This window comes from Coregonus lavaretus (genome assembly GCF_964263955.1).
Source record: "Coregonus lavaretus genome assembly, contig: HAP1_SCAFFOLD_3165, whole genome shotgun sequence".
NCBI lineage: Eukaryota > Metazoa > Chordata > Actinopteri > Salmoniformes > Salmonidae > Coregonus > Coregonus lavaretus.
In genome coordinates, this window is record NW_028162655.1 from 2,615 (window position 1) to 15,000 (window position 12,386).

The window sequence follows — 12,386 nt, forward strand, 5'->3', positions numbered from 1 at the left end:
GAGGAACCGTTACAACCCTTCGGGTTCACAGTTTGGACCGAACCGAGGAACCGTTACAACCCTTCGGGTTCACAGTTTGGACCGAACCGAGGAACCGTTACAACCCTTCTGAGAGATATAGACCTCAAAGTGAGGAGCAAGGAATGAAATAGAACACTACAATAAATATAATGTTATCAGTGTTTTAATACTGTAGTGAAACTGACCGGTATATTTCCAACATATTCAAGCCATCTCACCTCAGCCCAGGCCTTCAGTACAGCCAGTTTCTCCATGGTGGTAGCACTCTCACTGTACAGCTGACTAGAGGAACCCTTCCCAGCCTGCACCTTGTCCAGCGAGGACACCAGGAGGTTGTGGACGCGACGAAGGTCGTTCAGGTCACTGACCACCCCACTACCGATCCACGTACTGCACACCTAGAGGACAGACGGAAGGACACACAGACAACAAGGGAATTGGAGAGAAACTATTGGCTGGTAGAAGACAACAGGGATCAGTTTGTTCCTGAGAAGAACAAAATAAAAAAAAGGGAAACTGCAGAGAGCGAGAGAGAGACGAGGAAAAGAGAGAGGAAAAGATATCATGAGAGAGCCAAAGAGAGAGAGAGAGACAGGGACGAAGCAAAGAGAGAGGAAAGAGAGAGAGAGAGAGTAATAGAGATATTGTGATTGTCAGAGCGAGACATAAAGAGCCCTCCGTGTGAGGAGTGTCAACAGTGTATCTGACAGGTATGTTTACTGCCTCGTCCTCCACATCAGTTAGAAAGCAGAAGTTTCTGTCTGTCCGTCCGTCCGTCTATCTATCTATCCATCCATCCACCCACTGGTACACAGGTCTCTAAACCACCACTACACACAGAGACATGATGACTCAGAGCTCTGCAGTACTGGGGATTAGCTGAGACTGAGTCTGCTGCATCCGATACACTACAACAGCCTCACTGCATACAGCGACCATGTAGGACACATCGTTACCTACTGAGTAGAACGGATACATCGTTACCTACTGAGTAGAACGGATACATCGTTACCTACTGAGTAGAACGGATACATCGTTACCTACTGAGTAGAACGGATACATCGTTACCTACTGAGTAGAACGGAGCTATGTGATCTAAAATCAATGCTTGGAACCAGGGGGGGGGGGGCATATGCTGATCTGGTCCGAGTGGTCATGTGTGATGAAGGAGACTGGCCCATTGCAAATCCTAGTAGGGATGTGACAAATGTGAATTGTTTCAAGAAACTAGGCGTATGTCGCGGGTCACTACTTCACAGGAGAGCCATTTGAAGGAAAACTATTTTTTTTTAAATCAAAATGTGTTTTTTGGCGGAAATGCCTTCTGGAACATGTGAACTTTCATGTGCCTTAATAACAAACTTGTATGCCATCTGTAAATACGAATACAATTGTTAAATTACGAGCCAAATTGGTTTAGCCACAGAAAAAGACAGCAACCTTCCCGCTAGCCATGATTGGCTGAGATAATGAGTGGGCTGGACAGGCCGAGAGATGAGTTCGGATGGTCTGCCATGTAGCACGCTTCTGTCTATAACATGAGCTGGTCAGTATGTGTAGGTAATCCTTTCTAACGCGCTTTTTTTGAATGTATTTTCTGGAGGACCGAGTTTTGAAATCAGTGGAATTAGAGTATGATAGCTAAGGAGACTGAGAAAATTATAGCGTTTGATTGCAAATATGCAAATATGCGAAAAGAGAACACAGAAGGCTGTTGTATAAAACACCTGTCTCTGGATTACATCTTCAAACTAAGGGCAACCATGGCAACCGTGACAGAGAGGGAGAAGCGTCCATCCATGTATACGAGTAAGAGAGTCTAGCTAGCTACATTTTCAGATATTACACGTTTCTAATTTTATCAGAAAGTGGTTTTCATTTTCAAGTTAAAGTGTACTGTTAGCTAGCTAGCACTGAACCCGGTTGGCTAGCTACCTGCAGATTCATGCAGGGTAGTAACATAATGAGTTGGGATTATGGTTCATTGTTTAGCTAGCTAGCTACATGTCTTAACAAGACCATTTCAATAGAATGTTCATGATGTCACTGCGACAACTGTTGATAGACATAGCTGGTAAATTCGCTCTGGCTATCTACTCCGATTTCAGAGCACTCTCGTCTGAGTGTACCAGAGCGCAGAATAATTGACAAATTTACGAACGCTCAACACCCGTTGAATATGGCCGGTGTCAGTAAACGTTGGCGAAAAAGCTTAATTAAATTGTTGCCAGCAGCACAGTTGCAGTCAACACCTCCTCGGCCAGAACGTCCAGTGTGCGCTCTGAACGCTCCGAGGACAATCTGACAACGCTCTGAGTTTACAAACGCCCAGAGAGCACTCTGGCACTCCAGATTAAATTCACGAACACACCCGTAGTATAAACCAGCCTTTAGTCTTGAAATCTTTGGTTGCTGAATGGGTGTAGACAAAGAAGAGCTCTCCAGTAGGTGTACCAAAACATTCAAAGGGCCATTTTCTCAAAAGTGTGGTTCCAAGTTTATCAACTTTCAAAGCAGAATTACTTTCCCATTGTTCCTCAACTATAGTGTATGACATACCATTTTGTATCTCTGAGTTTCTACTTTTATCCAATGTAAAAAAACACAATTTAAAATATTGCTACATAAGACCGAAACGAGCCGGTCCGACACAAATGGAAAAAAATAGTTTAAACTGCCATAATTTATTTATTTTTTAAAATCGGTTTTCCGTTAAAACAATAAGAAAAATGCATTAAATTCCATGTGAATTCACATTGCAGATGACATCACGTTTCCCACGGAGAGAGCGAGAGATCATTGTATCATATATACTGCTTACATTTTACATTTTAGTCATTTAGCAGACGCTCTTATCCAGAGCGACTTACATGAGCAATTAGGGTTAAGTGCCTTGCTTAAGGGTACATCGACAGATTGTTCACCTAGTCGGCTCGGGGATTAGAACCAACGACCTTTCAGTTACTGGCACAACGCTCTTACCCACTAAGCTACCTGCCGCCCACTCTTCTCCTACTAACGTTGCCACATTGTTGCGTTAGACATTTGTTTATGTTTTATTTTTACCTTCATGATGATGACCGGGGACTGTTTTGGGAAAACTGCACTGTGATTTTTTTGGGTGTGGAAAAAATAAATCGTTTTTAGGTTAGGGATTTTTTGTTAATGTTAACAATCCCAATTTCATTTAAACATTTCAACCTTCACACCCCTAAAACCTACTCACCGAGCTCTCACAATTATGTTATTATTGGGGCGGCAGGTAGCTTAGTGGTTAAGAGCGCTGTGCCAGTAACCGAAAGGTCGCTGGTTCTAATCCCCCGAGCTGATGTCACGGTTCAGACAGACGACCAGAGGACCACAATTGCGTCACACCAGAAAGTTTATTAAAACTTAAGGGAAAAGGGAAGTAGGGAGTGAATGAAGGCTCCAGGGGTAACAGGGATCCCGTCCAATGTGCTGGGTCTGTGCCCCCCCCAGTGGCAGCGATGCGTCCTATGAAGCCGGTGGTGGGTGGTCCAGAAGTCCTGGGGGGGGGGAGACACAGACACAACAGGGCGGAATGAAACAAGGCAGCAGTACAGTCCAAGGGAAATCCAAAATACGTAGTAGCAAGGCAGAAGGCTGGTCAGAGTTACCGGGATTGAAGAGTAGTCAGGAGTCGTAATGGCAGAAGCAGGTCTGGATCTCCTGGGGCAGAAGAGTATCCAAAAATCAGGCAGGTCCGGGGTCACAAAACCAGGGTGAGCCAGAAGCGCGAGCAAACAGGTTCCGGGTGTGAGCTTTGCAGACGATCTGACACCGGAGAGCTGAAAGACAGGGCCTTAAATACTGGGAGAGGTAGTGGGTAATGCAGCGCAGCTGGCAGAGTAATTAGAGCAGAGCAGAGCAGGGACAGGTGGAGCTAGTTAGGCTGAGTAGAGAGAGTGGTGAGCAGAGTGGAAGAAAATTAAGGTGGTAACCCGGTGGAGTGAGAGGCTCATGACAGAACCCCCCCCCCAAGGGACGGCCCCAGAAGTCCCAAGAGCAACACCACGCCGGGCGGGAGGAGGGGAGCCGGAGGAGGGCTAGAACTCCTCCGAACGGTCCGAGTGAACGTCCTCATCCTCGGAGGAAGCCGGAGGGCCGTGGTCGGGAGATGGGACAGGTCCCGAGACAGGATCAGGCACAGGACAGGAAGCCGAGCGGGCAGGACGGTTAGGGACCCCTCTGGGGCGGCCCCTACGGATTGCAGGTTGATCAGGATGCCGTTGGTGGAAAGCGGTGATGAGAGTCCTATCCACAATCCGACTAGCTGGCACCCAGGTCCTTTCCTCAGGTCCATAGCCCTCCCAGTCAATGAGGTACTGGAGACCCCTACCCCTCCGTCTGGACCGAAGCAGGCGGCGGACGGTGTAAACCAGACCACCATCGACGAGCCGTGGAGGAGGAGGACAAGGCGCAGCAGGGACCAGCGGACTCTCATGGATGGGCTTAATCTTAGACACATGGAAAGTGGGGTGCACCCTCAGGGAATTAGGCAGTTGGAGCCGGACAGCAGTTGGGCTAATCACTCTTATGATAGGGAATGGGCCAATGAACCGAGGTGCCAGCTTCTGCGACTCCACCCTGAGTGGCAGGTTCTTCGATGACAACCACACCCTTTGACCAACATGGTAGGTGGGAGCAGGAATTCTCCGACGGTTGGCCCCGGTAGTGTAGCTGGCAACGGATCTGAGGAGTGTGGCTCGGGCTTGTGACCAGGTGCGGCGACATCGACGGGCAAAAGCAAGTGCAGATGGGCAAGTAACCTCCTCTTCCTGGCTGGCAAATAGAGGAGGCTGGTATCCATAAACACATTGGAAAGGGGACATACCGATGGCAGAGCAGGTCAGAGAATTGTGTGCGTACTCCACCCATGTCAATTGCTGCGACCAGGAGTGGGGGTTGCGTGAAGTCATGCATCGCAGTGCCTTCTCGAGCTCCTGATTAGCCCGCTCTGACTGCCCATTGGATTGGGGATGGAATCCGGAAGTCAGACTGACTGTGGCTCCCAGCAGGTGACAGAACTCCTTCCAAAAAGCGGAGGAGAATTGTGGACCACGGTCAGAAACTACATCCTTTGGCAGTCCGTGGATCCGGAAGACGTGTTCCAGGACCACCTGGGCGGTCTCCTTGGCGGTTGGGAGCTTGGGGAGGGGAATGAAGTGTGCCATCTTGCTGAAACGGTCAACTATGGTGAGAATGACGGTCATGCCACTTGAAGGGGGCAGCCCCGTGACAAAGTCAAGGGCGATGTGAGACCAGGGACGTCTGGGCACAGGCAGGGGCTGCAGCAATCCGGCTGGGGGCTGGCAGGACGACTTGTGTTGGTTGCAGATGGGGCAGGCTTGGACGAATTCCCGTACATCCTTCCTCAGAGAGGGCCACCAGAACCTCTGGGCGAGCAGGTTGTAAGTGCGGGTGGAGCCAGGGTGACAAGCTAGGCGGGAGTCATGTCCCCACTGAACGACCTGGGACCTCAGGTCTTCGGGGACAAAAAGGCGGTCAGCTGGGCAAGTGCTGGGACCTGGCTGGTTACGGAGAGCCTCCAGCACCTGTTCCTCAACAGCCCAGGTCAGAGCTGCAACGATGCAGGGACTTGGCAGAATCGACACAGGGTCCTTGGAGGGGGTGTCATCCTTCTGGAATTGACGGGAGAGGGCGTCTGGCTTGGTGTTGCGTGATCCAGGCCGGTATGACAGAGTGAAATTAAACCTGGTGAAGAACAGGGCCCAGCGGGACTGCCTGGAGTTCAACCGTTTGGCCGTGCGGATGTACTCCAAGTTCTTATGATCGGTCCAAACGAGAAATGGAATGGTGGACCCCTCCAGCCAGTGACGCCACTCCTCCAAGGCAAGCTTCACAGCCAGCAGCTCACGGTTCCCTATGTCGTAATTGCACTCAGAGGGGGACAACCGACGTGAGAAAAAGGCACAGGGATGGAGCTTCCTATCCTCCGCAGCCCACTGAGAAATCACAGCACCAACTCCCACCTCCGAGGCGTCCACCTCCACAATGAATTGCCGGTCCACATCAGGCATCTGGAGGATGGGAGCGGAGGTGAACCTCACCTTGAGGGTACTGAAGGCTTTGTCGGCTGCTGGGGTCCAGGTGAAGGGTTGCTTGGTGCTGGTTAGAGCAGTGAGAGGGGCAGCAACGGTACTGTAGTTCCGGATAAACTTTCTATAGAAGTTAGCAAACCCCAGAAACTGTTGCAGCTTCTTTCTGTTCTCCGGAACTGGCCATGAAGTGACTGCTGATACTTTGGCAGGATCCATTTGGATACTTCCCTCTGCCACTATGTACCCCAGGAAGGCCACTGTCTTGACGTGAAACTCACATTTCTCTGCCTTGGCGTAGAGGGAATTCTCCAGAAGACGATGAAGGACTTGCTGGACATGGCGGGTGTGTTCAGACAGGTTTCTGGAGTAGATTAAGATGTCATCCAGGTAAACGAAGACAAACTTGTTTAACATGTCCCGCAGTACATCATTCACTAGAGCCTGGAACACAGCAGGAGCATTGGTGAGGCCAAAAGGCATAACCAGATACTCGTAGTGGCCTGTTGGTGTATTGAATGCGGTTTTCCATTCATCTCCCTCCCGGATCCGCACTAGGTGGTAAGCGTTTCTGAGATCCAACTTGGTAAAAACAGTGGCTCCCTGGAGCAACTCAAAAGCAGAGGTGAGCAGAGGCAGAGGGTAACGGTTTTTCACTGTGATGTCGTTGAGTCCCCTGTAGTCGATGCAGGGGCGAAGAGATCCGTCCTTCTTCCCCACAAAGAAGAAGCCAGCACCAGCAGGAGATGAAGATGAACGGATTAATCCTGCGGACAGAGAGCCATTGATGTAGTCCTCCATGGACTTTCTTTCAGGAGCAGACAACGAATAAAGACGACCCTTTGGAGGGGCTGTTCCAGGGAGGAGGTCGATGGCACAGTCGTACGGTCGGTGAGGGGGCAGAGATGTGGCTCTTGCTTTGTTAAACACCTCTCTGAGACCATGGTAGCATTCTGGGACATTGGAGAGGTCAGGAGCGGAGTTAGTAGGTACTGGCCGAGGGGGTAGTGCGGCAGCAAGCAGGCAGGTTCGGTGGCAGTCCTCTCCCCACTCCCTGATCACCCCGGTCACCCAGTCGAGCTGAGGGTTGTGCCGGCGGAGCCATGGGTAACCCAGGATGAGGGGTTGGCCTGGAGAGGGGAGCAGGTGAAACTGGATAGTTTCTTGATGGTTTCCGGACAGACCCATCGAGACCGGGGCCGTGACATGAGTGACCGATCCGAGTAAGTGTCCGTCCAGTGCCCGGGCAGGAATAGGAGGTGTCAAACGGAGGTTCTCCAGTCCCAGTTGGCGTGCCAGCTTGATGTCCATTATGTTGGCTTCGGCGCCAGAATCCACCAGAGCAGCCAGGGTGTGAGTTGAGTCAGAGAGGCGGAGGTGAACTTGCAGCAGGGGTTTGCGGTCGGAGGACTGGATGGTCATTGAACTCAACCGGACTACCCCTATGCCCGGTGAGCTTCGGCCCTTTAAAGGGCAGGTTACCACACGATGTCCATCACCTCCACAATAGAGGCAGAGGTTTGAGGTGAAGCGGCGCTGGCGCTCTGCAGGAGTGAGAGAGGCTTGCCCAATCTCCATAGGCTCAGACTGATCAAGCTGACCTGGGTGAGTGGCAGTAGATGACAGGAGCCCAGTCGGATCTCTCCGAATGCCGGTAGTAGGTGGACCTTGGCGCCCCCTCTCACGACGACGGGTCTGTATCCTTCTGTCGATCCTGACAGTCAGTGCGATGGCTTCATCAAGAGTGGAAGGCAGTTCATGGGAGACCAACTCGTCCTTGATATAGTCAGCCAAACTATGGAAGAACGCGTCCACCAACGATGGTGTGTTCCAAGAACTTCGTCTAGCCAGGGTTCGGAAGTCGATGGAATGGTCTGCGACTGTACGTCTGCCTTGTCGAATACTGAACAGTTCACGAGACGCCTCTGCGGTTGGTGAATCCAGGTCAAACACCTTCAGCATCTCCTCAGCAAACAGGTCGAAGGTTGCACATGCGGGGGTTTGACGTTCGAACTCTGCTGTTCCCCAGAGTCGAGCTCGGCCCGTCAGGTGAGTGATGGCATACCCAACTTTAGCCCCCTCCGTGGCGAAGGTCCTTGGCTGCAAGGAGAACTGAAGTCGGCAGCTAGTCAGGAATGGCCGGACCTGGGTTGAATCGCCGTTGAACCGCTCGGGGTTTCCAATCTTGGGTTCCGGAGCAGCGGCTGCAATGACCGGGGCAGGTAACTCGGGGGCAGGGCTGGTGGGCAGACTGGCTGGGGTAAGGTTGGTGAGGAGTTGAATGATCATGGCGAGTTGTTGTTGCTGCTGCTGGAACTGCTGCTCATGCTCATCGGTTTCCATGTCGGGGAAAGTGTGCGCTGAGTCCATAATGGTCAGATCGTACTGTCACGGTTCAGACAGACGACCAGAGGACCACAATTGCGTCACACCAGAAAGTTTATTAAAACTTAAGGGAAAAGGGAAGTAGGGAGTGAATGAAGGCTCCAGGGGTAACAGGGATCCCGTCCAATGTGCTGGGTCTGTGCCCCCCCCAGTGGCAGCGATGCGTCCTATGAAGCCGGTGGTGGGTGGTCCAGAAGTCCTGGGGGGGGGGAGACACAGACACAACAGGGCGGAATGAAACAAGGCAGCAGTACAGTCCAAGGGAAATCCAAAATACGTAGTAGCAAGGCAGAAGGCTGGTCAGAGTTACCGGGATTGAAGAGTAGTCAGGAGTCGTAATGGCAGAAGCAGGTCTGGATCTCCTGGGGCAGAAGAGTATCCAAAAATCAGGCAGGTCCGGGGTCACAAAACCAGGGTGAGCCAGAAGCGCGAGCAAACAGGTTCCGGGTGTGAGCTTTGCAGACGATCTGACACCGGAGAGCTGAAAGACAGGGCCTTAAATACTGGGAGAGGTAGTGGGTAATGCAGCGCAGCTGGCAGAGTAATTAGAGCAGAGCAGAGCAGGGACAGGTGGAGCTAGTTAGGCTGAGTAGAGAGAGTGGTGAGCAGAGTGGAAGAAAATTAAGGTGGTAACCCGGTGGAGTGAGAGGCTCATGACAGCTGACTAGGTGAAAAATCTGTCGATGTACCCTTGAGCGAGGCACTTAACCCTAATTGCTCCTGTAAGTCGCTCTGGATAAGAGCGTCTGCTAAAATGACTAAAATGTAAAATGTAGAACTTCGGTGAGTAAGATTTCCAAAGTGTGTAGGCTATTCATGGTCATGTTGGTCCTCTGTAGCTCAGCTGGTAGAGCACGGCGCTTGTAACGCCAAGGTAGTGGGTTCGATCCCCCGGGACCCACCCATACGTACAAATGTATGCACACATGACTGTAAGTCGCTTTGGATAAAAGCGTCTGCTAAATGGCATATTATTATTATTATTATGTGGAGACTACAGGACTCTCACCTGGCACGCCTTAGCTGTGATGTCAGAAGGTGTATCTGGGGAGAACGCTGGTCTAAGAGCAGCGCCAACCTGATGAACAGAAGAATAAGGTTTCCAGAGTTAAATATAAATACAATACATAGATTACCTTGAGGACATCTCTTCACTGATGGTCTGTGTCGATAGACTCACATTAGCCTGGTACTGCTCCAGGATCACGTGACCCGGGAACTCTGGTTCCGGAACAGAGGCAAACTTCTTAATAATGTCTTCCAGGGCCTGAAGACCAGCCATCCTCAACTGGTTACTGTTGTCTGTAGCCGCCATGAAGGCCATGCGTATCAGGTCAGAGAGGTGGAGGACCAACAGATCACCTGGATGGAGGGAGGGAGGGATGGATGGATGGAACAGATCACATGGAGGGAGGGATGGATCAGTGCTCATACATATTTTCAATAGAATTTCATGACTTTTCCATGACTTCTTAATGACTTTTAACCAAATTTCCATGACCAATCATTCGCGGCGTCTCTGTACGTATAAAAAAAGAAAGTGTAATGTGGCATCAACACTGGGAGGCTGCTCCCCGATACCATGTACCATCTCCTGTTGTTGAGCAAGGCACTCAACCACCCCACCCTGGTAAAGTAGAATACCTGTTAGGCAGCTGTCCAAAACACCACGTGGTCAGTCTGGAGAGATACTGGGTATGCAGGCTTTTGATCAAGCCCTGCGCAAACACATCAGAGTTTTTATCAAGGTCCGGTTGAGCAGCTCATTTCTAAAATGTGGTTTGTTAGAGGGGGGCTGGAATAAAAGCATGCACACCCATTAGCTCTCCTGGAGGATGGTTGACTACCCTTGATGTAAAACATTACAACCAAAAAAGCCTTTTTAAATAATTCACTCATTCACTGTACACTACATGACCAGAAGTATGTGGACACCTGCTCATCGAACATCTCATTCCAAAATCATGGGCATTAATATGGAGTTGGTCCCCCCTTTGCTGCTATAACAGCCTCCACTCTTCTGGGAAGGCTTTCCACTAGATGTTGGAACATTGCTGCGGGGACTTGCTTCCATTCAGCCACAAGAGCATTAGTGAGGTCGGACACTGATGTTGGGCGATTAGGCCTGGCTCGCAGTCAGCGTTCCAATTCATCCCAAAAGTGTTCGATGGGGTTGAAGTCAGGGCTCTGTGCAGGCCAGTCAAGTTCTTCCACATTGATCTCGACAAACCATTTCTGTATGGACCTCACTTTGTGCACGGGGGCATTGTCATGCTGAAACAGGAAAGGGCCGTCCCCAAACTGTTGCCACAAAGTTAAAGTACAGAATCATGGTGGTCCTCTGTAGCTCAGCTGGTAGAGCACGGCGCTTGTAACGCCAGGGTAGTGGGTTCGATCCCCGGGACCACCCATACGTAAAAATGTATGCACGCATGACTGTAAGTCGCTTTGGATAAAAGCGTCTGCTAAATGGTATATTATTATTTATTTTATCTAGAATGTCATTGTATGCTGTAGCGTTAAGATTTCCCTTCACTGGAACTAAATGGCCTAGGCCGAACCATACAAAACTGCCCCAGACCATTATTCCTTCTCCACCAAACTTTACAGTTGGCACTATGCATTGGGGCAGGTGGTGTTCTCCTGGCGTCCGCCAAACCCAGAATCGTCAGTCGGACTGCCAGATGGTGAAGCATGACTCATCACTCCAGAGAACGCGTTTCCACTGCTCCAGAGTCCAATGGCGGCGAGCTTTACACCACTCCAGCCGACGCTTGGCATTGAGCATGCTGATCTTAAGCTTGTGTGCGGCTGCTCGGCCATGGAAACCCATTTCATGAAGCTCCTGATGAACAGCTGCTTCCAGAAGCAGTTTGGAACTCGGTAGTGAGTGTTGCAACTGACGACAGATGATTTTTACGCGCTACACGCTTCAGTACTCGGCAGTCCGGTTCTGTGACCTTGTGTGGCCTATCACTTCGCGGCTGAACCGTTGTTGCTCCTAGATGCTTCCACTTCACAATAACAGCACTTACAGTTGACCAGGCCAGCTCTAGCAGGGCAGAGATTTCACGAACTGACTTGTTGGAAAGGTGGCATCCTATGAACGTTCAATTATCTGGCAACAGCTCTGGTGGACATTCCTGCAGTCAGCACGCCAAAACTTGAGACATCTGTGGCATTGTGTTGTGTGACAAAACTGCACATTTTAGAGTGGCCTTTTATTGTCCCCAGCACAAGGTGCACCTGTGTAATGATCACGCTGTTTAATCAGCTTCTTGATATGCCGCACCTGTCAGGTGGATGGATTATCTTGGCAAAGGAGAAATGCTCACTTACAGGAATGTAAACAAATTTGTGCACAAACTTTGAGCGAAATACGCTTTTTGTGCATATGAAAAAGTTCAGCTCATGAAACATGGGACCAACACTTTACATGTTGCACTTTATATTTTTGTTCAGTGTAGTTCAACCACTGGGGTATAATAAGGGGATGTAAACACATTTGGGCACAAAATCTGTAGCTCCAAACATGGGGTATGAAAATGTATGCACTCACTAACTGGAAGTCGCTCTGGATAAGAGCGTCTGCTAAATGACTAAAATGTAAATGTAAAAATGGGAAACTCCTGATTGGTTGTTACTGTAGCTCCAAACATTGGTTAACTCCTGATTGGTTGTTACTGTAGGTCTAAACATGGGGTAATTCCTGATTGGTTGTTCCTTTAGCTCGAAGGGTGCTAGCTAGTTTCCTGACAGTCTCTCTGACTGTTAAATGATTCTGGTTTAGGAGCAGTAAAACAATTAAACACTAAACCCTTTTCTCTCTGTCAGGGAGAATTATAATGATGTCCCCCTCTGCTCTGCTCTGCTCTGCTCTCCTCGGTTCTCCCTCATCAG

The 12,386-nt window shown here is 50.1% G+C and overlaps 1 protein-coding gene across 1 annotated transcript in view; it reads right to left on the reverse strand.

Annotated features, from left to right (window-relative positions):
• Positions 1 to 239: 239 nt before the first annotated feature.
• Positions 240 to 12,386, reverse strand: part of LOC311119053 (HEAT repeat-containing protein 5B-like) — a gene marked incomplete at both ends in the record, with an annotated part of 64,371 nt that continues 52,224 nt past the window's right edge. The window contains 3 exon segments of the mRNA XM_084193807.1: positions 240 to 419; positions 9,496 to 9,564; positions 9,667 to 9,848. Coding sequence (XP_084049933.1) covers positions 240 to 419; positions 9,496 to 9,564; positions 9,667 to 9,848 — 431 coding nt within the window.